Source organism: Mytilus edulis, chromosome 4, assembly GCF_963676685.1.
Source record: "Mytilus edulis chromosome 4, xbMytEdul2.2, whole genome shotgun sequence".
Taxonomy (NCBI): Eukaryota; Metazoa; Mollusca; class Bivalvia; order Mytilida; family Mytilidae; genus Mytilus; species Mytilus edulis.
In genome coordinates, this window is record NC_092347.1 from 43,042,716 (window position 1) to 43,068,585 (window position 25,870).

The 25,870-nt window shown below is 30.6% G+C and overlaps 1 protein-coding gene across 2 annotated transcripts; it reads left to right on the forward strand.

Moving 5' to 3' along the window:
• Positions 1-32: 32 nt before the first annotated feature.
• LOC139519723 (pyridine nucleotide-disulfide oxidoreductase domain-containing protein 2-like) lies at positions 33-25,377 on the forward strand. Of its 2 annotated transcripts, none has more exons than XM_071311952.1 (16): positions 33-247; positions 2,512-2,531; positions 3,563-3,656; positions 4,366-4,439; positions 5,744-5,899; positions 6,352-6,508; positions 7,094-7,155; positions 8,822-8,919; positions 9,275-9,416; positions 10,063-10,194; positions 14,820-14,892; positions 15,683-15,839; positions 17,764-18,047; positions 22,755-22,861; positions 23,513-23,633; positions 24,430-25,377. In XM_071311952.1, the coding sequence occupies exons 1-16, from the start codon at positions 109-111 to the stop codon at positions 24,492-24,494; spliced, it is 1,881 nt and encodes a 626-aa protein (XP_071168053.1). In that variant the 5' UTR covers positions 33-108; the 3' UTR covers positions 24,495-25,377. The 2 variants fall into 2 exon arrangements, with proteins under 2 accessions (XP_071168053.1, XP_071168054.1); XM_071311953.1 differs by having other exon boundaries at positions 17,764-17,915.
• The last annotated feature ends 493 nt before the right edge of the window (positions 25,378-25,870 follow it).

A 25,870-nucleotide genomic window follows, 5' to 3' on the forward strand; every position in this document is an offset into this window, starting at 1 on the left:
ATTGTGTAGATCAAAATAGTCACATGATCGAACTATGGCAGACGCCAGTGACCAAAAGATCAAACACACAAACTTTATATAATTACCCAATTATCCATGTAGATTTGAATGACAATATCTTTAAATATGATTGTCAATTTTAGAAAGTTATTTCCTTCATTTAGAAAGATATCTCAGTGTTCAAGAACATTTAGTAATGTGAAAAATGATTTAAAGACAGAATATGATGCTATTGTTGTTGGTGCAGGTAATATTTGTTATCTTTTTATCTCACTTAGATCTAAAGGTTCATTACATCAATTGTCAACATCTGCACTTTTTGTATGACAAGAATATCTAAAAATCTCTTCTCAAACTTACAAACTGATTATGCTACCAAACTTTGTGGTTTCGGGTCCGTTTGCACCCAAAACACATTTGCAACCCATACATGTTCATGTAAGTCATGTTCTTACCTTGGGCCCTTTGCAGCCTATTTTTTTTATTCAAATACTGGTTGATGTTAAAGATGTTTTCAGATGTGTATATTACACTATTGTTATTTTCAGGAATAAAATCCATGAATTTTTATCATGTTTCTAAATGAAATATTTTTTTGTGATAAGATGATTGATAATACTTTTGATTTATTTAAGAAAGATTACTTTAAAGGCACTGGCTACGGTTACATGGAAATGTAACAATAATAAAAATATTATTGTTACATCGGAGACTAATTGCCGGAATGCAAAGTTGGGCAAGGAACCGATTAATTACGAATGTAACAATAATTATTGAGGCTACGGTTACATTGTGTTATTGTTACATGAAAAACAGCAATGTACGCTAAATTTATTAAATTTAAATCTTCTTTAGCTGTGTTGCTTAATTCTTTCATATGTACTAATTAATACTTGTAATAATGATAATTAATAAGTATTATTATTATACAAATGATGCTTAAGTAGTTTTACATATTAATCTTAAAGGTAATAAAAATACCTCAGATTAGCAGTGTCAAAATGAATGCGAAAAATATAGTTTGTTGTTGAGAACTGGGGCTGATAAAGTGTTCACTTTTTGAAGTATTTAACTGCACACCTTCTCTTATTACTGTCATTATATACTTTGAACAATGGATGCAGAGATTTATTTTACCAATTTAGTTTTGGATGAAAAACTTGGGATGCGTTTGAAACGAAAATGAAACAATATCAAGACACAAAATTCATACAGCTCTATAGCTATAGCTCTATACAAAAGCAACTCTAAAAAATTGATACATCAACTGAAGCAAAGTTTGTTAACTGCTAAGTTGGATACTGAAATCTGAGGTAAACCTAACATCCGTAATGGACGGCAATGCAATCATATTGAAAGACAACATGAAACTACACCACATGCTTTCCGGCAACCAAAAGATCGGATGAGAATATCAACATTGCGAGAGTAAAATAGTATTTCTCACCGAAAGCATGGCAAACATTAAAGACCGACCGTGCAAGGGCTGTATAGCCAGTCAAGGTCGTTAAAAACTTCCATTTGTAACATTAAAGATTTCCTTATCTTCTAAAAGGAATATCGCAGAATTGAATTGCACGGTATGCGATACAGACGTTCACAGCGGAGGGTAGGAGGGGTCCTGATCCCGAAATCCCGGGCTTAAAAACATGAAGTCCCGAGGTCCCGAATTAAAAAAAAAAAAATCCCGACATCCCGAAAGATCAATCTCGATATCCCGAGCTTAAAAAAACACCCGATCCCGCATCCCGAAAAAGGTCCTGCCCCCTAATTACTGGTGTGGGATGGCTGCTTGGAGTGGATTCGTCAAAATGATGTGTCGGACTTAAACATGCTCCAAAAACCACTTACTGGATATTTATAAACTGTCATTGTAAATAAAAAAAAATAAAGACATTGTATGTATTGTAAATATAAAATAAATGTCTTAAACTTTTATTATTTAGTACATATTACAAGTCCCCATCGTACATTGCTGTTTTTCATGTAACAATAACGCTATGTAACCGTAGCCTTAATAGTTATTGTTACATTCGTAATTAATCAGGTCCTCATCCAACCATGCATTCCGGCATTTAGTCTCCAATGTAACAATAATATTTTTATTATTGTTACATTTCCATGTAACCGTAGCCAGTGCCTACTTTAAATAGGTATTTACAAAGCTAATTTGGTATTATTGTTATGTGTTTAGTGTAGAGTAAAATACATGTACTTAATTTGTATAGGTATACCTCAAACATTTCAAAAGAGGAAATGTACATGTAACACAAAATGTGTTTTGGCATGACATTTGTTACACTGGTACAAATTTTATAGAAAATATTCCACTAGAACTTATATCACAGAAAATATTGGTAATGGGTTTATATGAAAGACTAATACAACAGTTACTGAACAGCACAAAAATAAAGAACAACTTTTACATATGTATTTCATCTTTCATTTCAAAGCTACTGAATTTCAACAATTTGTTTTAAAAAAATATTAAACTATTTTTCTTTTTTATAGGACACAATGGACTTGTTACAGTAAGTTACATAATCATGACGATGTCTTTATTAAATCTCTCAAACATATTTTAACTTTAAGACATCTGAATCAAGGCATTTTAGAGTAGTGAGAATAGAGCTATAGAATGATAGAACCATAAGAGCTTGTATTGATGCACATTTAGTCACATCTTTCCTGACCAATGTTATTCATAGTGCTTGTAATCTTAGATTTTAAATCACTGTGAAATAAAAATATCAAATAAGAACTGTAATACATGAATTTTAAAAGCACATTTATTTTTGTATAATCTCTGTTCCTTACAATAGAAAGAACAATAATATTTATTCATTTAGCATGTTTAGTAACAAAGTTTTTTATACCATTTATATCAACTGAGATGAAAATAACAATATTTTCATCAATTGGAATGGATCATGTTACATCCAGTTTAATTTGATCCTATGTATTATTAGCAAATGTAACATTTTCATTTGAGGATCTAATACACATAACTTATGCATGATATGAATTGATTATACAATATGTATTCTGTCTCATTAAAATGATGATTATCTAAAACTAGGATATTTTTAATGCGTTGACCCTTCAAATAGGGTGGACTTCCGAAGAAGATGAAGAAGAAGAAGAAGAAGAAGAAGATGATTTCTCTATTTGCAAATCAAATCAAATCAAATAATTTTATTGGTGTAAATTCCTATACAGAAATGATACCAGCTGACATTTACAAAATACAAATACAAATACAAAGTTTTTGAAAACAATTGAAAACTTTAGCAAAAAGGTTTACTGGGCTATTCCACATAGTTTTGGTGATATTGATTAGTGCATGAAAAAAATGCGGGTGTGGCATGAGTGTGCTTATTTCTCATATCCTGCTATTTTGATGATTTTTTCATCTAAATCACTATTTTACACTATATCCCACATCCCAAAAGTGTGTCATCCATCTGATCTCAAACAATGCATTCTTATAGAAAATATCTTGGAAAGAATATAGTTTTTATGAGATAAAACATAAGGTTACAAGATATGGTATCTGTTGTAGGCTGCATACCTACAGAAATCTGGTAAGAATGTGTGTGTATTAGAAAGGAGACATGTGATTGGTGGAGCTGCTGTTACAGAGGAAATTGTTCCAGGTATGTCAGAATATATTGAATTATTTCATATGAAAATAAGACGATTTTGCTGAAAAGACAAATATCACCATGATTAAAATTACATGGGTATTAGCCATTTAGAAAAACCAATACTGTATATAGTCAGCAAGTTAAGGCCCAGAAATAAAAAATTCTGAATAATTGAAACAAGAAACTTATGGCTTAATTTTTTAACAGTACAATTTACTATATATATAATTTAACAAATGTGACAGACATGAACTAAAGACCGCTATAGATATTACATTCATAATTTTTTATTTAAACATACTGTATGTTATACTTGATTGAACTGTTTATGCATGTCCTGTATTTTTTGTTGAATTTATAGAAAAACAGAATGTGAACTTAATTATTTGATCATAATGTATAACTGCCTCTCCAAAAATAGAAAATTGACCTCCATGAGATTAAACGACACATTTACAGTATAAGAGGATTGGGATTGAGGAAGATTTGGAGCCAAATTTTGATATTAATCATTTATGACAATCTTTTAAATGAAAGCTAAGGTTGATAAAAAAAACTGCACCCTACAAAAATATATACATATATAGTTTCCTAGCAGGATTTTTTACAACATTGGCATTAAAGGGCATAATTATTATTGTGGAACTAGTTGAAGGGGTGTTACTGATAAACTATATTTACTTAAAATTGATTCTTTGTACATGTGTTTATATTGTAGGTTTTAAATTTTCAAGAGCATCTTATGTGCTGAGTTTGTTGAGACCACAAATAATAACAGATCTAGAGTTAAAGGTACATATTATAGTTAACATTTTCTGATTTAAAAATGTCTATTTTGATGAACTAGTAAGGGAAATATGATATTGTAAATTCATTAATATTGGGTGCTTTCATTATTGCGATTTTGTTATTTTGGACCAAAATGCAAATTTAATTTTTGCGATACTGTGAAAAATCCTGTTCAATTGATATAAAAAAATTCAAAATGCGAGTTTAAATTATTGCCATTATAACCCTGTCGCATTTTTCGCAATAATAACAACATCACAATAATTTATGAATTTACAATAAACAATACTATTTGAAAGAAAATCAATAGTTTTCTTGCTTCTCGTGATACTACAGTAACATTTTGCATGGCAGGAAATTGCAATTTTACAAAATTAAACCATTGATTAAAAGAGGGGAGATAACTTCACTTACACATTCAGGAAACTCAGTTTATCCTACTGTTATCAATGTTTTGTGTTGTGTTGTGAAGCATCATTCAGGTTTTACTGTTGATTCATTTATTTTTTCATAGAAACCAATGTTTGTGGTCAGAGAAAACTGTCTATGTGGCGAGAGATAAGTGTCTGTTTCAGGCATTCTTAATTTTGTAGTTACACAAAACAACTAAAAAATTTAATTCAAACAAATTAATTCAATTAATAAATTCATTTCCTTGTCCCATAATCAACAATGATGATTTTTGTCCCACAGATTGTAATGAATCCACAGTACACATTGAATAGTTTACATGGTAACAAACAACACCATCAGTTTTTAAATAATTTTTTTTTTGTCTTTAGATGTGTTAAGAAAATCCAATAATCTCTTGCTTTTTGAAAAACACCATATAATAAAAAACACGTTGAAATGATGACATATTTATTTATTGATGGTATAACATTTTTGTAATCGACTAACAACATGCAGTTTATCTACCTTTTAAAAGATTCTCAGAGTTTCTTTGTACTAATGAAATGTGGACCCTCACTCAGTGGAATAATTGATGCAAGCCTATGCAATATTTTTGTTGAATGAAGAAAAAGTTTTGTTTGAAATACATTTTATTTAATCAATTGATCAATTCAATCTTATGTCCAGTGTACATTTATCAATAGTAGAAGCATTATACTTAAGTTTCCATTCTGTGCATGTTTCTGAGAAATTAACTTTACAATTTGCTATATGCTATAAGGTTATTTAACTCAAATTTATTTCAAAAGTCACTGAACATGCAAATGGGATAAATCTAGCAGGTCATATCTATAGACACACAAAATAATCATGTTCTTTATGATATTTGTTTTGAACTTATAGTTTTATTATAGAAATATGGACTTAAGGTTTACCTGAGAGATCCTAATTCCTATACACCTCTTATAAAACCTGGTGGATTAGATGGAAAGGCTAGATCTCTTCTTCTTGGAAGAGATGGAGCAGAGAATGTCAGACAGATAGCCCAGTTCTCTAAAAAGGATTCAGAAGTATAAATTTTTATAAATATATCATACATGATAACTTATAGATAATTGTAAGAACTTATTTAAGCCAATATTACAAGCAGCATGTTATTTCTATAGTAAATTTAACAACTAACTTTGATAACCAAATTCATATCGGAAATTTTTTTCACAGACATATTTAACTGGGTCTTTTTCATACAACACTTGAATCTTTTATACAATATGAAAATAAGGAGATGTTGAATAATTGCCAATGTAACTACTATCCATAGACAAATGGACAAAGAAGTGAACAACTACAAGTCACTGTACAACTTTAATTTTGTTATTTTTGTAATTGGGTTGCTGTCACTTTGAAGTATTCCTGATATCTCTTTCTTTCTGTACCAACAGCTTGTATTTATTAAATCAAGTAAAATTTTCGCCAAAAAGACTGTTTTTCACTTTTTATGATGATATGCATTATATTCTAGATGTTTGTGAAATATGAGCATATGTTAGAGAGAATTGTAGCTGCCATTGAGCCTTTATTAGACTCTAATCCAGTATATTTACCTCATGTCTTGGCGTCTGCTACATTCAAAGAAAAGTTGTCACAGTTGCCATCATTGAAGTCACTACTCCAATCAGGTATGCAAAATAAATGTATATGTGAAATAATGTAAAATAAATGTAAAATAAATAGCTTGCTGTTCAGCGTGAGCAAAAGCTCCGTTGTACTTTGACCTATTATAGTTTACTTTTTACTAATTGTGACTTTGATGAAGAGTCGTCTCATTGGGACCCATACCACAACTTCTTATATCAATATAATAAAGAAAAAATTGTTTAAATTTATTAAATAGTATAACTTCTTAATAAAGGGAGATCAACTAAAGAATATTTTGTAAAGAAGTATTGTAAAAGAACCTATTTCACAGTGTTTTTCAAAATATTTGTTGTTGTTTGCTATAGTTGAAATATTACTGTGAAATATTTTTTACAATTTACTTTCATGTGAATCAATCAGAAATGAATTAATTTGTTATCACAAATATCAGTCAGCTAGAACATTCTGTAAACAAACAATGCTTCCACAATTATAAAACCATTTGAAGACAATTTCAATTCATTAAAAGTAATATAGAAGACTCCCTTTTATATTTGGTAACTTGGTTAGATAACATTGGTGACTGCTAATTGACCTGTAGACACTAAAAACTCATATTTTTTCAGTACCTTCTGAAGAAAACGATGTGTCAGCATTTACAGAATTGATGACAGCACCAACAACAAAGGTTTGTGTTTTATTCAAATTTTTTTGACATGTAAACAACTACATGTCATCATGCAGCCTTCAACTATCTGCAAAAGCCTTACTGTATTGTAAAATAGGCCCACAGATAAAACAGTATCAACAACAAAGATTTGTGTATATTGTTCAATGTTATTATGTAAACAACTATGGTGATCACACAGCTTTCTACACTGAGCAAAATCCATACTGTATAGTAAACCATAAAAGGCCCTTGGATAATATGACAGCACCAACAACAATGATTATTGTGTTTTGTTTAATGTTATTATGTATTGAACATGGTTGAAAATAAAAAAAAGTATGAAAAATGATAAAATGTGTATATTTTAACATATCCAACATAAAAAGGCAACGTTCTGATTATTTTCATGAATTGACATTTTTCTAATTCAAATCATTGTATAACAGAATATGATATTGCCTGGTGCAAGATTTAGAACGTTTGAACGTAGTTCAAAGTTAAGAGTTAAACTTTTCTGATATTTTGTATTGATCTTAAATGGATAGTAGCTACGATTTTCATTAAAATTACTTTTTTAATCTATATGCCGGATTTTGTACAAAAAGTAAAATAATTATGATTAAATCAATTACTGGTTATGTTCCATTAAGCATTTAGAAGCTTTTTAACGTTTAACATCTACATTTATTTATTGTCTATAGATAATAATTCGATGTTAAGCCCAACCCTTATTCATATGACCTTTACTCCTCAGTTCCCAATGCGCAATCACACATTGTGCCTCGAAGGGAAAATGGTTGAACAGGGGAATGTTATCGCGGAAATGGTACGTGAATTTACAGTTTCAGCGAGAAAAGAAACAAAAAAGAGGTGCAGACAAGTTATTGTAAATTAAAAATAAAAAACGTCGATGAGATCGGTCATTAAAATCACTCAAAACACCTGCGACGCAGGCAAAGTCAAACAGAAGTAGCCGACGGTTTGCGTAATGTTTACATTTCTTAATTTTCCAGATCACATGAAAAAAAATCTCAACGTGTTCATAATTGTCAAAAATATGTTTATAAATTTACGGGCAGTAATCTCCCACCTTAGAAGAAATTAAAAATCAACTTCCTAAACTTTAGTATTATTCTTCAAGTGTATCCTTCATGGAGGCCCCGATTTAACACACAAACACGTGTATACATTATCGGCATGGTTAAGCCATACAAATGTAATAACAAGTGTATAATATCGCCATTGTTGGAGAATCTTGGGTTGGAATAATATGCCGGTATTTGTTATATTTTTTAATTACATAATTTTATAAATGGTGTCAAATATGTACGTTTAATATAGAGTAATTATAGTGTAAGAAAACAAAAAGCACGTGTTCGTATCTATATACATCTTGGTTAGCTCACTCGCTGTGTCGACAAAGTTCAGGAAGTAAACCCGATGCATAATTAATGAGATGAATAGGCACACAACACGATATGAATTATCAATTATTAACACTTCTGTAGTTTATGAAAACATTCTAGCGATCTTATTGCTTATATTTAGTACATATCTTTGATTTTAGCAGCTTTAAAACTTGTTCATATTTTTGTCAAAATCGTAGCTACTATCCCTTTAATAAAATGATCTAGACAAAAACAATTCAATTAAATGTATTAAAGTTCCAAATTTTTATTGACAGATTTTAGATAAGTGGTTTGAATCTGAGCCACTTAAGGCAACATTAGCTACAGACTCTGTGATTGGTGCAATGATTAGTCCAAAAACACCTGGAAGTGGGTAAGATGATTTAAAGTAAAGATAGAGCATATTGTTTTAAAAAAATTAAGTACCAATGTCACAACACATTTCATTGCAAATTACACTGTTTCTGTCTTTGCAGGCTATGAGACTTTCAGAATAGATGATAAATATGTACTAAAGTTGGAGTTAACTGTACAAAATTTAGTCTTGACAATAATACAATGTTATTATTCAATGTTTTTATTTGATTTTAAAGTATTTATTTTCATAATGCATTTTTTGCATTTGTTTTGCCATACCTACAAAAGTTGGATACATGTAGCAAACATTACTTCGACTAAAAACAAAACACCAAAGAACATTGACATAATTTTAGTTTTGTATAAAATAGGTATGTATTGTTACATCATGTAATGGGAGAATTAGAAGGAATAAAAGGTGCTTGGGGCTATGTAGAAGGAGGAATGGGATCAGTATCACAAGCCATTGCTAACTGTGCTACAGATCATGGAGCATCAGTCTTCACCAATACAGTTAGTACAATGGATTCATTATTATTCATGTGATACCAATTTCTTTGATTTTTGTGGGTAAAAGTGTAATTTTTTTATTTTTTATGGAACAATATAAAAACAAGGAGATGTGGTATGATTGTCAATGAGACAACTAATGACCAAGTTCAAATGAATTGGATGTAAGCAGTTATAGGCAACTGTACAGCCTTCAACAATGAGAAAAACCCATTCTGTACAACTAGATTTAAGCTGCAAACTACCCCTCCCCCCTCCCTCGAAAAAATTTAATGTGCATATCATCAATGTGCACATTATGGTAAACATATTCTGGTATCTATTGGCCAATTTAAAATATGTTGCACTCTTAGTCAGAAAGCCTTCAATTTATCATACAAGAATATGAATGGTGGATTGATGATCTAATTACTTTAGTTTAATAAAGGAAGTCTTTTTATAACTTCATCAGAATCAAATTCAATGATTAGAATTCTTCTTTTTCAATTTAAAAGTGATTGAGATCCTGTTATCTTATAAATCATGCATCTGTTTTGTTAGGCATAAGTTTACACACAGTTTGTATAAGTTTCTTCCCAGTGGTAGATTCAGTGGTGTATAAGGCATTATACTCCTATTTGATTGGAAAATATGTCAATTATAATTTCAGCCTGTGTCAAGCATTATCATAGAGAACAATGAAGCAAGAGGAGTGGTGTTGGAGGATGGAACAGAAATAAAAGCTAAAGCTGTTTTGTCAAATGCAACACCAAAAGTCACATTTTTAGACTTATTACCACAGGTAATTTTGAAAATATGTGTGTACTAAAAGCTGATATAACTTCATCAGATTTCTGTCTAAAAGTTATTTTTCTAATCATTAATTTCAATTTCTTATCATAACTCATTATGAATATGCTGGAAAAATTGTAAGACATGTGAATATTATAAACAATAAACTTGCGTCACATATGAAAAGGGAATGCAATGTTCCAGTAACTATGTTGGATACAAAAAGTAATAGGTATACCAGCCCTGATCACTTTATTAGGAACCCAATGAAAGTTTACCACAGATTCTCCTGATAGTTATCTGTCCATTTAAACTTTTGGCAGTTCATTTGTCCCATGGAACAAATACAACAGATATTGTTCTCTGAGTAGTTTATTCACTGGGACCTTTAAAATTCTTCTAAAAGAAATCTATCACTCATTGATTAATTTACCAGAGTAAAACGTTTATCTGCTAAATTGATCGAAATAACATGTTTACCATTAAAAATGCATGTGATTTTGTGTTTTGGGTCCGCAATAAGATAAAATTCGAAATTATCCCATGAAGACAAATCCGTCAAGGCTGTTTAATCTCCATACTACTACTAGGAGATAAATTTGTATATAATTTTTTTGGCATGAAATAGATTAAAATATATATATGAGAATATTTCTTAACTGACCTTCTATTATATTTTCATAAATCGAACTAATAGTCATCTACAAATACAAATTTTAAACTTGGATTAGCTCATTCATGTTTTAACAGCGAGGAATATACCCATAATATACCAACTTATTCTGTTAAAGTATTCTGACAATTTTAAATACTTTAATGACTGGCCTCGCACAAATACTGCTTATATCAATTAAACTTTAATATCATGAGATTTCATGAAACTTTAAAAAAAAAATGTTTGTTTTCATGGAGAGGTAGTATTTAACTTATCAATGGGATATTTTAGGTTGCATTTCTGTAAATATTGACAATGCAATTTCCCATAGGAACTCCTTTTACGGCTAAAACTGTACCACTTTTACTATGAAGTTTTGAAAAAAATCTTATCCTAGAATTGAAAGTTCATATGCACCACAATTTTTTTCAAAGGTCAAAATATAGGGCTGTGCGGCATATTTTCAACGTTTATATGCCCTGAACTTCTCAGAGTTTAAACTTACACTAATTTTCTTAACTACCCCTACCTCGAATGAAAGGTTACCACAAATTTCAATGTAAACAATATGCACGTGTTTATTTACTGGTAACATTCCAAAGTTCTGTCTCTGCGATATGGAACACAGAGAGCATAACTGGGAACCAGTATGTAAACACAATTAATTTTCTATGAATATTCTATTACTCCCCAAAAGAGGCGTGTTTTGAGAAACAGCTGTATTTACAAAGTGCAACCTATACAGACATTTATTCAAATAGAAAACTCACTAAAATCAGTTTTTCTCACATTAATACTCATTTATCAGAATTAAAGTCTTAAAGAAATCACTGTGTATACTCTAAGTTTTTCTTTACTATACATTTTATACCCTCTCCCCTGTTTCAATTTTTTAAAGAATTTGAAAACAAGACTTTAATTATTGCCGGCTTACCCTATTTGCATATTTTCTGATAAAAATGCCTAGAACCTGTTAAAAACTGTTTTGATAACATATTGAAAGCATATCAGAATATCAGAAATGTAATGTTTAGCAATCAATCATTACAACATTCAAGATTATATAAAGTATCCAATCCAACCTCTATCTCCAGTCCACATCTTACTGTATGCCTATTTGTCAATTAAAGAACACATTTTCTGCCTCAAATGGTCAATTTAGAATTCTTGTCACAACAGTATCATCTGTAACCATGGTAACCATATATCTGACACAATTTAGCTACTATATATAATAGAAGTGTTTAAACAAAGCCATATTTGCAATAGTTGTATGTATGCAGATACCAGTCTGAGATATAAATTCACTTAAAATGTTGTATAGATGATTGCTAACATCTGATTTTTGCATAACTTCCAAGCATAGTTATTGTTTTCTATATCAAGAACTTTAAAATCATAAAATCATAGCATTTACAAGTTAAATTATTTGTTTTATGACCCAGGGGGTAGGCAATTTTCTATGTTTTTTGCCCCTGGGGCCTCAAATTTCCTAAATCATTCTGCTGTTTCTAGCAATTTGAAATATTTAGTACATATTCAGGATAGAACACACTATTGTAAGTTTTCTTGAGATATTTTTTGTTTTTCTAGCTTGTATTTATTATGCCGTGGTGACAAAAATGCAGATTTAGGTGTTGCGGCTTATTTTTTGGGTTATCGAAAGGACACAAATACCCCATAAATAATATTCAGGAAGGATCTATGAGTTTCAATGACTGCGAAGAGTAAATATAAGCACTTCTTAACAATTTAACTTACAAATATGCAAATATTATGATTTAATTTTGTATCCAGGACTTTAAGTAAACTATGCATACTGTAAACTGTGAATTTATGCTGAGTCATCATATTTAAGGCCCAAGATTCTATCAATCTTCATTAAATATTTATAAAACTTCTTATTTGAGTTAATTTCTTTAAAATCTGTGAAATAAAGCAAATTTGGTTTAATTCTGAATGTTCCCCCTTTTCACCCTATATAGGTTGCATTTCTGTAAATATTGACAATGCAATTTCCCATAGGAACTCCTTTTACGGCTAAAACTGTACCACTTTTACTATGAAGTTTTGAAAAAAATCTTATCCTAGAATTGAAAGTTCATATGCACCACAATTTTTTTCAAAGGTCAAAATATAGGGCTGTGCGGCATATTTTCAACGTTTATATGCCCTGAACTTCTCAGAGTTTAAACTTACACTAATTTTCTTAACTACCCCTACCTCGAATGAAAGGTTACCACAAATTTCAATGTAAACAATATGCACGTGTTGATTTACTGGTAACATTCCAAAGTTCTGTCTCTGCGATATGGAACACAGAGAGCATAACTGGGAACCAGTATGTAAACACAATTAATTTTCTATGAATATTCTATTACTCCCCAAAAGAGGCGTGTTTTGAGAAACAGCTGTATTTACAAAGTGCAACCTATACAGACATTTATTCAAATAGAAAACTCTCTAAAATCAGTTTTTCTCACATTAATACTCATTTATCAGAATTAAAGTCTTAAAGAAATCACTGTGTATACTCTAAGTTTTTCTTTACTATACATTTTATACCCCCTCCCCTGTTTCAATTTTTTAAAGAATTTGAAAACAAGACTTTAATTATTGCCGGCTTACCCTATTTGCATATTTTCTGATAAAAATGCCTAGAACCTGTTAAAAACTGTTCCAAAGTTCTGTCTCTGCGATATGGAACACAGAGAGCATAACTGGGAACCAGTATGTAAACACAATTAATTTTCTATGAATATTCTATTACTCCCCAAAAGAGGCGTGTTTTGAGAAACAGCTGTATTTACAAAGTGCAACCTTTAGCTTCCTGTAGCTCTTCTTTTTTTTTTATTATACATCCAAATTGTATAATGTCTTTTATTTCCTTGTTACAGTAATTAGTCCCTCTGTTGGCAGCTGGACTGTGTAGGTATTTTATTGTGTGTTTCACTTTTACTACATGTACGGTCTAGATATTTATTAGGAAGGTTTTGTGCATGTAAAACCAGGTTATTTTTACCAGATTTTTGCTTGTACCAAGGCTGTCTTAAGCATGAGTTGTTTGGTGTTTGTCTTTCTTTGTTTGCTTATTATCTCAGAGAATCTGGTTGGTGATGGTAAGTGTGATCTATTGTTCTGCTTTGGGTTATTCCTGTTATTTTTATGCCCCACCTACGATAGTAGAGGGGCATTATGTTTTCTGGTCTGTGGCTCCGTTCGTTAGTTCGTCCGTCCGTCCGTCCGTTCGTTTGTTCGTTCGTTCGTTCGTCCGCAGGTTAAAGTTTTTGGTCAAGGTAGTTTTTGATGAAGCTGAAGTCCAATCAACTAGAAACTTAGTACACTTGTTGCTTATGATATGATCTTTCTAATTTTAAAGCCAAATTAGACTTTTGACCCCAATTTCACGGTCAACTGAACATAGAAAATGAAAATGAGAGTTTCAGGTTAAAGTTTTTGGTCAAGGTAGTTTTTGATGAAGCTGAAGTCCAATCAACTTGAAACTTAGTACACTTGCTGCTTATGATATGATCTTTCTAATTTTAAAGCCAAATTAGACTTTTGACCCAATATCGCGGTCCATGGAACATGGAAAATGATAGTGCCAGTGGGGCATCCGTGTACTTTGGACACATTCTTGTTTTTTTTTAAATAAATGTATTAGCATATTGAAAGTAGAATGTACACAACTTACAATTAAAAATGAAATAATATACTCATGTCACTAAAATAAATAGATAAAAATACATGGTATGTAAGTGAATAGGTATACACATATGAGTTGGACTTAAAAAAAGAAAAATGTTCATTTAAAGTTCCAATTACATATATGTAAAAATTAGAAAAATCAACTTGAAAGTTACAATATTGTGTGTGATGCCAAACATTTTATAAAAAAAGTTTACTTTATAAAGTGTTCAATATTTCATAAAAGGAAAGAATGTTTTTAATGTATGTATATATTTTCAATATTTCAATAGGGCAGCTTACCACAGGATGTAGAATTAGACTTGAGAAGTATCTCTTACGAATCACCAGTCACAAAAATAAATGGTTTGTATGATTAAAAAACATCATGTGTTTCTTTTTAAATCAAAATCGTTATGATAACTGCTGGTTTGTCTCTTAGTGAAAGTCCTGCTTTGCTTTAATTTTTGTTCACAGGAGTTTCGGATGCTTATGTAGAGTTGTTTTTTTTAGCTCTGTATGGTTAAAATTTAAAAGGAGCTTAAGTGATACAAGTAATAGTCTTTATTTTTTAGCCTTTTAAAAGATAATTGAATCAAAATATACCCAAGAATGTTTCAACATATGTTAAGATAAAAGTTAATAATATGCAAACTTTATTTAACCATAAGGAAATTGCTCTTATGCAAAAAAATACAAATACATGTACATGTAGTACGCTATATTTGATGGAGAAATTTGAATGTATATTTAGATCTTTTGTAAGAATCTTCAGACCACCACAACCTTAAATGTCAAAATTGTATATCCCTATCAATCATAGTGTAATGCATGTATATATAACTATGGCCACTTGCATAATTTCAATTTCTATCTGACACATCTCAAATACCAGAATGTATTTTGCATATGCAAAATGTCATAATTGAAATAAAGCAGGCATAGATAATTTCTTCTGTCTTTAGAGAAAAGTTTTTATAAGAACTGAGATTATGACTAAATGTTTACATTTATGCTTAGTTCTTAACCAAATTCTTTTCATAGAAGTTGTTTATCATTAGATAATTATCTTTTCTTCAGTTGAAATTCTACTCTTAAGAATATTTAATAATTAGAAATATGAAAATTATAAGTAATTATTTTATAATTTTTACAGTTGCAGTAAATGAACTTCCAAACTTCCTAGCAGACCCTAGTAAACAGAAAGGGGAGGTAATGCCACATCACAGAGCTACAATTCATCTTAACTGTGAACATTCAGATCTAATCCATGATGGATATTTAGATGCTCAGCAAGGAAAATTTTCAAAGAGGTGTCTATAAGTATTCTGTAAAAAAATGTAGGGATTGTAAACAGTGTTCTCCCCAGGCCGTTTTAGCGTCGCGGTACCGCGACGCTATATTTTTTCACCGTGATGCTATAATAATTCCCGCGACGCTATAATTATTTTGAAGATGCTATTTTACTTGTCCTCAATTTTGAACTTTCATCTATTATCGATTATGACCATAAAAATTACATCACCTTTAATTGTAATCCCTTTAAGTCGGACACTAAAGGCAATTAAGAGATTAAATAGCTAGGTGTTAATTGCCCTCAGGGTGATAACTGTTTGGATGCGAATATCCCAAGCTGACACTTGTGACATGACTAATACCACGTGTCTGCAATCACCAATTTCAACATGGAAAAATGCAATCACAAAACAATTCGAAATCTACGTTTTGTATTACGAAATTTCAAAGATTGAAACGATTTTTTTTTTTTTTAAAAGGTCGTTTATTTGTGCATCTCTCCAAAAATTACTTTCTTTCTCTTCCGGTAATACGAGAGCGAGAATTTTGGTTTAGAGCTAAACTAAGTTTAATACTTCTTTAAAAAGTTATCATAATTGGCATAAGTTTATGTTTAATCCATTTAATGCATTAAAAGCGTCTTATTCATGCTCAATCTTTTGTCAAACAATGTTTATTCTCTGACTCATTTTCGTAAATTTTTCTACGGCCGCCATTGCACATTTTTGTGCAAACTGCGTAACAGAACCGGACCAGATATGACAAAAATCCGCATTTTCACGATAATGACAACAGATGGACAGTAGACAGAAAAAATATACCAAGAGAGAAAACTATGCATTAACAGACTATTTGTTAGATAACTTTGTTAAAAATACATATCATTTTGATATAAATATAAGAAACAACTGGGACTAATTCATTGAGTGCCATGAAACAATGAATTTCATAAACATGATAAAAAAAAAGTTTTTAAATTGATTTTTTTTTGCTACTTTTGCTACTTTATCTTTACTTGATATAATATAAAAAATAGTTAATTTTGTGTACTAGATATTTAGTTTTGTATATAAACAGGTTGATCTATAATGAACCATTCATTCATTTGACTTAATGTTGGGTAACTGAAACCACATATTTATTTTTATTTGGCACAAGAGGAAAAAAATAATTCTGTAACTACAAATGAATAAAGAAAACATAAACTGAAACAACTGTTACTGATACTAGAGTATCAACGCGACGCGACAAACGACATTAAAAAAAATACAGTTATTTTTTTTACGCAAAATGTGATGCTATCCAAAATTTCTGGGGAGAACACTGTGTAAAGTCTTGTTTTAGTATATTTAAAATCATTGTTGATAATTGAATTAAGATTGATTGATTGTTTGTTGCTTAACATCTAGTGGCAAATATTTCATTCATTATCAGGACGAATGAAGTTAAGTGTTTAATACATCATTTGCTGCTATATACACTAGGGAAGTAATTTTCAGACGTGCCATGTTATACTTTTTACTCAATTATTATACCCTCTTAGCATGCAATTTTTTTAAGCAACTCAAGTTGAAGTACTGCCGATTCATTAGTATTCATGGGATACCAGTTTTCTTGGATTTTGTGGAATTAGGTAAACCACAAATTTAATTGTTCAATAAAGTTTGAATTTTCCATAGACTTATTTGCAGACATTGACAAAACCTCCAAATCAAATGTCCATGAAATTACAATTTTTATTTCTAATCCACAATATCAATACTCTCAGACTGAGAGATACATTAATCCACAGTAGACTTTGCATAAAATTGTATACAACTTGTTTTGATTTGTCTCATATTCCCATATTCAGCCTTTTTAATACAATTATAAGTATATTTTTTCCTTGAAAAAAAAACAACCAAAAACAGAACAGTTAGACCGTTTTCTCTCCTTTTACAGTCCAATGATAGAAATGGTAATACCAAGTAGTTTAGATCCTACTATAGCACCACCAGGTAGCCATGTGTGTTTACTGTTTACACAATACACACCATACGAGTTACGTGATGGTCAGTGGGATGATGCTACCAGGAATCTGTATGCTGATACAGGTAAGTGTTTAAGTGATCCTACTATAGCACCACCAGGTAGCCATGTGTGTTTACTGTTTACACAATACACACCATACGAGTTACGTGATGGTCAGTGGGATGATGCTACCAGGAATCTGTATGCTGATACAGGTAAGTGTTTAAGTGATCCTACTATAGCACCACCAGGTAGCCATGTGTGTTTACTGTTTACACAATACACACCGTACGAGTTACGTGATGGTCAGTGGGATGATGCTACCAGGAATCTGTATGCTGATACAGGTATGTGTTTATGTTCCGGACCATATGAGTATTTGGACCATACGCGTATGGTCATGACCATATGGGTATATACTCATATGGTCCGACCATACGCGTATGGTCGGGGTAATTAACACTCTGTTACAGTTTACTTGTAATACTTCTAAACTCTTCATATGGTATGACCGTTCATTCAAAAGACGCTATCATATAGGTAATTTTATCGTTATAATATAATAAAAAGATAAGCTAAATAAAAATAAGAAGTTTCACATTGTTAATTTTACTTAATTGTCAAATTTAAAGTAAACACATTTTATACCGATGGTCATTACCGATGGTCATAACCGATTTGTTATTACGAGTAAATGGCAATATGTCGACTAAAAAATTAAATTCCAAAAATTTCTTAATGAACTGTTACATAAGAAGTCACTGGAAAGTAGCATACTATTAGTTTATTTAAGTTGTGTTGTGAAGATGGTGTATTGCAGTCAACCATTTTACGATATTTGAGATCTAGAGCTTCTTAAAAACACTGTAGACATCAGAATTGCCAAAGACCTCGGTATCACTGTACGCAGCTGCAAAAAAGGCTTGTTTTTCACTCGCAAACAAAATGTGTAAATGAAAAAGATCGTGCACAAAACTTGCAAATGCAAAAAAGCTATGATACCGTGTGGAAGTGAATGTCATCCAAGCCTACATGCACTAATGTAACTAGCGATGAAAACTAACTATGGCATCAATATTAAATTTTTACGTAGTTTTAGTCGAGCCTGCAACTTTTGTTGCAGAAAGCTCGACATAGGGATAGTGATCCGGCGGCGGCGGCGGCTACGGCGGCGGCGTTAGCTAACTTCTTAAAAGGTTTATATTTTAGAAGGTGAAAGACCTGGATGCTTCATACTTTGTATATAGATGCCTCATGTTACGAAGTTTCCGTCAGTCACATGTCCAATGTCCTTGACCTCATTTTCATGGTTCAGTGAACACTTGAAAAAAAAGTTCAGAATTTTTGTAATGTTGAAATCTCTCTTATTATAAGTAATAGGATAACTATATTTGGTATGTGCGTACCTTGCAAGGTCCTCATGCCCGTCAGACAGTTTTCACTTGACCTCGACCTCATTTCATGGATCAGTGAACAAGGTTAAGTTTTGGTGGTCAAGTCCATATCTCAGATACTATAAGCAATAGGGCTAGTATATTTGGTGTATGGAAGGACTGGAAGGTGTACATGTCCAACTGGCAGGTGTCATCTGACCTTGACCTCATTTTCATGGTTCAGTGGTTATAGTTAAGTTTTTGTGTTTTGGTCTGTTTTTCTCATACTTTATGCAATAGGTCTACTATATTTGTTGTATGGAATGATTGTAAGGTGTGCATGTCTAGTGGGCAGATGTCATGTGACCTTGACCTCATTTTCATGGTTCAGTGGTCAAAGTTAAGTTTTTAAGTTTTGGTCTTTTTATCTAATATTATATGCCAAAGGTCAGCTATATTTGGTGTATGGAAATATATTATGATCTATATGTCAGTCCGCAGGTTTATTTGACCATGACCTCAATTGCACGGTTCATTGCACAGTGTTAAGTTTTTGTGTTTTGGTCTATTTTTCTTAAACTATAAGTAATAGGTCAACTATATTTGTTGTATGGAAGCTTTGTTAGCTGTACATGTCTGTCTGGCATGGTTCATCTGACCTTGACCTCATTTTCATGGTTCATTGGTCTTTGTTTAGCTATCTTGGTTAATGTTAAGTTTATGTGACAGTTGTAATAAAGCTTTATACTTAGGACTTTCAACATAATATCAATGATTAGTAAAGAAGGCGAGACATTTCAGTGTGTGCACTCTTGTTTTTATTATAAAATTAAAAAATTGTCATGTTTTAAACCATCACTGTTTTTTTTAGATAAAGTTCTTGTATTATTGAAACGTTTATAATGTAATTTGGAAAAATAAATATACCTATATGGTCCAAATACTCATATGGTCCGGCCCGTTAATAACCAAACGAGTATTATACTCATATGGTCCGACCATACGCGTATGGTCGGACCATATGAGTATACGCATATGGTCATGACCATACGCGTATGGTCCAAATACTCATATGGTCCGGAACATTTATTAACAGACAGATTGACTTTGAGATATTGAGCTTAGTTTCAGTCATTATGATAATTCTTTGGTATTAGGTATTATTTATGAAATAATTATTTCATTCCATGCTCTGTTCTGTTTTTAACTTGAGTAGGCATTATATTTGTCAATATCGTTATTTCAAGTGTATTAGGAAGGTGTATTGAGCATGGTTTAAAACAATTATTTAGATTATACTTGAAACATTCAGAATTTATAAACTTTTTTAAAAGGCAGCCATTAATTGATTAAAGGAAGTCAAAACATTATAGCTAACATACTGTTTCACTAATGAAAAATTGAACATTGATACTTGTAACATAAATTGGATTTTTTCCTTTGATGTTTTTATGAAATAATTTGCTTAAAAAGTGTGGTGAGGGAAAACCATGGTATATTATATGCAAATTTATGTTGTACCATACTTTGCTAATTAAATATGCAACTCAACTAAAATCCAAAGGAAAAAAGGCGTCGCTTCAGCCATGGTATAACATATTCATTTTCATGTTATTCCATGGCTGAAGCTCCACCTTTTTTTTAATGTATCCGCCTCTAAAATATTTAGGAAACCGTAAAACGTACTAAAAGGTCAAGATCTTCATTTGTTTTCATTTTATAAGAAAAAGCAATGAATTATGTGTACCACATTTTAAGAAACCTTTTTCAAACTATAAGATTGTTACGAATTCCCTTAATTTTGGAAACAATTACTTAATGTTTCTTCTTTCAGTTTTGAAAAAAAATAAAATGTAAAACTATTATTTCCTTTGCGAAAATTCAATTAAATTTCGATATAAAAAGGACTAAATATCAGCTACAAATATCTGTGAAAAAAACATGATTTTTTTTGCAATCAATTAGGGGGACGTACACTATCTACGCCCTCTGGATCCGCCACTGTTTAAATACATTGTTTTATTATTAAAATTGTGTTTTAATAAATAATCTAATAAAATAACGGAAGAAAAACATTTTTCAATCAGATGAAAATTCTGTAAAATATGATTAATTTGTATGATACATTGAAAACAAACAAAGAAAAACAATTCTTACCGTCATTAGAATAATCATTTAATCCTTGTCGCTGGAATCCGACATTTTTGTTTACCTCAGTCATTATGAAATTACCTGCTCATACAATCATACACGGGGCGCAAAACTAAAATAAATCGGGAAAATCCGACATTTTCTTTACTTTCTGCAAATTCAGGGGCTCTATTACATAAAATACACAGACGATCATACACGAAGCGCAAAAGTGACGCGCGAGCTTCCATTTCATTGGATAAAACTGTAACGTGATCAATTTCTAATATTAGTTGAAGGTCTTGAAGCTGTCAATCATTTTATTTATATTACAAATTTTATATACCATGTGTCTTACTCATTAACATATTTAAACAAACTCATCCTTCGGATTCGTTTGTTTAAATATGTTAACTCGTAAAAACCATGGTATATATAGTACATGTAAACTTAGTTTGAGAATGATTTTATTTAATTTACTAGCAAGCAACACCAGAACAAATGTATATTCTGATCTCCAAAGTTGTTCATAATACAACTGATGTTGTAATTTTCATTTTAACATAAATCACAATGAACCGATGTTATATTGGAATTAGAACATGGCTTTTTTTTAAAGCGAAAAAAGTTCATCATATCACAATTAATATTCTAATTAAATATATAAATGTGAGACACTACAATCATTAAAAAGCTACAGTTATCAGACATTCATGATGACACAGTTAAAAAACAAATAATTCTATCATTATATATACATCAGTTGGGAATATTCTTGGTTTTGATAAAAAAAAAAGTTTTCCTTGGAGATGATGCCTGTGGAACAAAAAACACATTATGTTGGTAGATGTAACCTTAGTTTGAATTCTTCTTGAAATTATAACTGCCAAACAACAATACATGTAATTCATATTTACATATTTATTATTCATATTTACATAATTCATTTCTTTGAATATTTACATATTCATTATTCATATTTACATATTCATTATTCATATTTACATATTCATTATTCATATTTACATATTCATTAATCATATTTACATATTCATTATTCATATTTACATATTCATTATTCGTATTTACATATTCATTATTCATATTTACATAATATATTTCTTTGTATTAGACATATAAATAGGTCTTATGTTAGCACATGCTCTTCTTGAAAATTGATACTGTAAAATATTTTATATTTAGATAAAAATAAGAAGTTATGGTAAAATTACAAATCAAATAAGACAAATCGCCTCCAGACACCAAATGACATAAAAGTAAGTAACTATAGGACACAGTAACTCTTTCAACAATGAGCAAAACCTACAAAGAACAGCAATGAAAGGGGTGTTGTGCATTTAGAGATTTATGTCATGAACTAATTAATACACTGCATCCCTTCTCTTTCATTATTTACAGTGTTTGACATCATTGAATCTTATGCTCCTGGATTTAAGGACAGTGTAGTAGGAAGAGATATACTGACACCACTTGATATAGAAAAAATATTTGGTTTAACAGGAGGGGTAATATTTTGCAAATATTTTAAGAAAGCATAATGACTTTTATGTTAACTTATGGTATTTGAATTACTATTTTCATATTAAATATCAACATTTTCAGCAAGTTACCTACTCTTTGGTAGGACACACTGGTACTCTTGTCAAATAAAATCAAAATAAAAAAGTAAATTCAAGCTCACACTTTGTGCAATTTTAGTGCAATTTTAGTGCAATTTTGGGAAAAAAAACTATTGTTTTATATTATCTATAGATAATGCACAACACAATCATCAGAAGATAATTACTTTTCTCCTCAAATTAGTTTGCATTTGAAATAGTTTTCCTTAATGATTGATTAAACACAAAATTGTTTGTTAGATGGAATTTGAATATTGAATGACTTATACTACAGCTCAAAAAAGACTGACTGAACATAACATGTTGTTGTCACTCAAGAAGGAACATGGGAGATAACTCATTGCAAAAAAGCTTCTTTTCTTGACAAAATGGAACCAAGAAGAAAAATGCATGGTCATTTATTTTGCAAGATAAAAGCAGGGATTGCAATTTTAATATCTAGCTGTTTTTAAATATAATAATTTGATTTATAGAGAAGTGAATTGACATGTTATCTATATTTACAAATACATTTGTACTTATTTACATTTTTTTCAGAACATATTTCATGGATCTATGTCACTTGATCAGCTGTACACCTCTCGTCCAATCACAAAGCTGAGTAATTATAAATGTCCTATCAAAGGCTTGTATCTCTGTGGATCTGGTGCCCATCCAGGTATACCTTTTTTATAAATATGTTAGATTTAATATTGCACGGAAAAAACCTACAATACACAACCAGGTTTATACGGATTTTGAAAAAACTGCATTTATATGTTTGATCTTTAATGGACAATAAATTCACTGTATGTGTCCATCATGATAAAGGAGATAGGCGTTCAGTAGCCTGCTGTAATGAATTAAGAAATTATATTCAGCACAGACCTGAAAATTTGAAATAACAGTATGCACCTGTGTGTCGAAATTATTTATATCTGTGCTAAAACCATTTCTTTAACCAAAACAACAAATATCACATGAGGAATGGTGGAAATTTTACAGAAATGTTCAACTAAAATAATGACTTTTTCCGGATTGTTTTGGTTGATTTAAGCTTCGAGCATATTATAATTCACATTTTCAGAACAGAAGTATTAAAGTTTTAAAGGGATCCTTAGTTTAAGTATTCCTAGAAGTTGTTTTTTGTCAATATATTTCTGTAAGTAAACTGATTAACAACAACCAAGCGAAAAACAATTGTACTGTTAATTTATTTTTTTTGTTTTGATATTATTTGGTAAATAATAGAATATTGTTTTGTATTGGCATTTAATAACTTTTATGTTTTATCAAATAAGGCCAAAGGAAATATCTTAGATAAACACTTTAGTGCAACCTGATAGAAAAACAGATCCTCTGTCCATGCTTTGCATACAATGATCTGAAAAGGCTGTTTTTCTTTTTGTAGCCAGTCAAATATAAAAAAAAACTATATGTGATTCTTACCACTGTATTTTATGTTTATTTTGAAGGTGGTGGTGTAATGGGCGTCCCTGGTAGACAAGCAGCACAGGTGGCTTTAAAAGATCTAAAATAACACAGATGGAAAATAGAAATCTGATTTATGTTAGTAAACTTGATATTGATGTCCTTCCTAGAACATTTAATATCATAAATGTAGTCAAGAAAATTATTAAGTACTCAGGTTGTTACATTATAAACCATGCATGTGTTAACCAAATTTTTAATCTTTTGTTTAAAAAAATTGTCAGGTGTTAACACTGAAGTTGGTAGTGTCAAATTAAGATAAATGTAAGGTTAAATCACTTGGATAAAGCTGTTTTACCTAACTAATAAGTATCCCATCTAACAGTGTAAAATCAAATTTATATTGAGCTATTTGATCATAAAAGTTGGTTAATGCATTTATGGTTTGTAGTGTAATAAATTAGCTAATGAGTTGTGAATCCATTTTTTCTTAACATTCCTTTAAGAATATTATTATTATTTACTTTAAATATGTTTTTATTCAATATATTTTTTTATTTGTGTAGTTTACAAATAAGAAAATTATGTATATTAACTTTATTGCAATTTACAAACTGTGAAATCCATATTGTCTCTTATGATGTACCACTTGTATAAGTCCTAAACATGGTGACTCTACTGACTCATTTACAGCAGTATAGTGTGTTTAAAGTCTCAGTCAGAATTGTTTAGTACAAATGTTTGATTTTGTCAACTTATTATCTCCCTTTGATGCTTTTTCATAACCATGCAATTATCTTCTCTTGAAAGTATAATTTATTGTGAACTTGTCAGCATCTTGGTATAAATAAGATAGCACTAAATAAACAAACAAACATAGACCTCAATGTGAAACATCCAATATATGTATTATTTTTAATGAGTATTTTTATGCCCCACCTACGATAGTAGAGGGGCATTATGTTTTCTGGTCTGTGCCTCCGTTCGTTCGTCCGTCTAGGCGTCCATCAGTCCGTTCGTTCGTCCGTTCACCCCTATTCAGGTTAAAGTTTTTGGTCAAGGTAGTTTTTGATGAAGCTGAAGTCCAATCAACTTGGTACACTTGTTGCTTATGATATGATCTTACTAATTTAAAGCCAAATTAGACTTTTGACCCCAATTTCACGGTCCATTGAACATGGAAAATGAAAGTGCGAGTGGTGCATCCGTGTACTTAGGACACATTCTTGTTTATTTTATACACATATTGCTGTACAGGTCACTTAATATTAATTGTTATGCTTGCTTTTTCTTTGTCTTTTTGCTATGCTTTCTTTCTTTTATGTTCTTCTTTATCCTATGAATGCAATATAAAGTCAATTTCTAGAGTTTCATTCCTTAAGTTGCAATTAAGTATGTTTATACTAAACACATTTATTTCTAAAAAAACAGTTGTTGGCATGACACGGGTTATGTTCTTCTCATATATTTTATGATAGTATGATA

Excerpts from the sequence above, each read along its gene's own strand:
- LOC139519723 (XM_071311952.1), top strand. The coding sequence starts at position 109 with ATGACAATATCTTTAAATATGATTGTCAATTTTAGAAAGTTATTTCCT. Across the intron at positions 5,900-6,351 it reads TCTCTAAAAAGGATTCAGAA|ATGTTTGTGAAATATGAGCA; the intron begins GTATAAATTTTT and ends ATTATATTCTAG. Across the intron at positions 7,156-8,821 it reads TGACAGCACCAACAACAAAG|ATTTTAGATAAGTGGTTTGA; the intron begins GTTTGTGTTTTA and ends TTTTATTGACAG.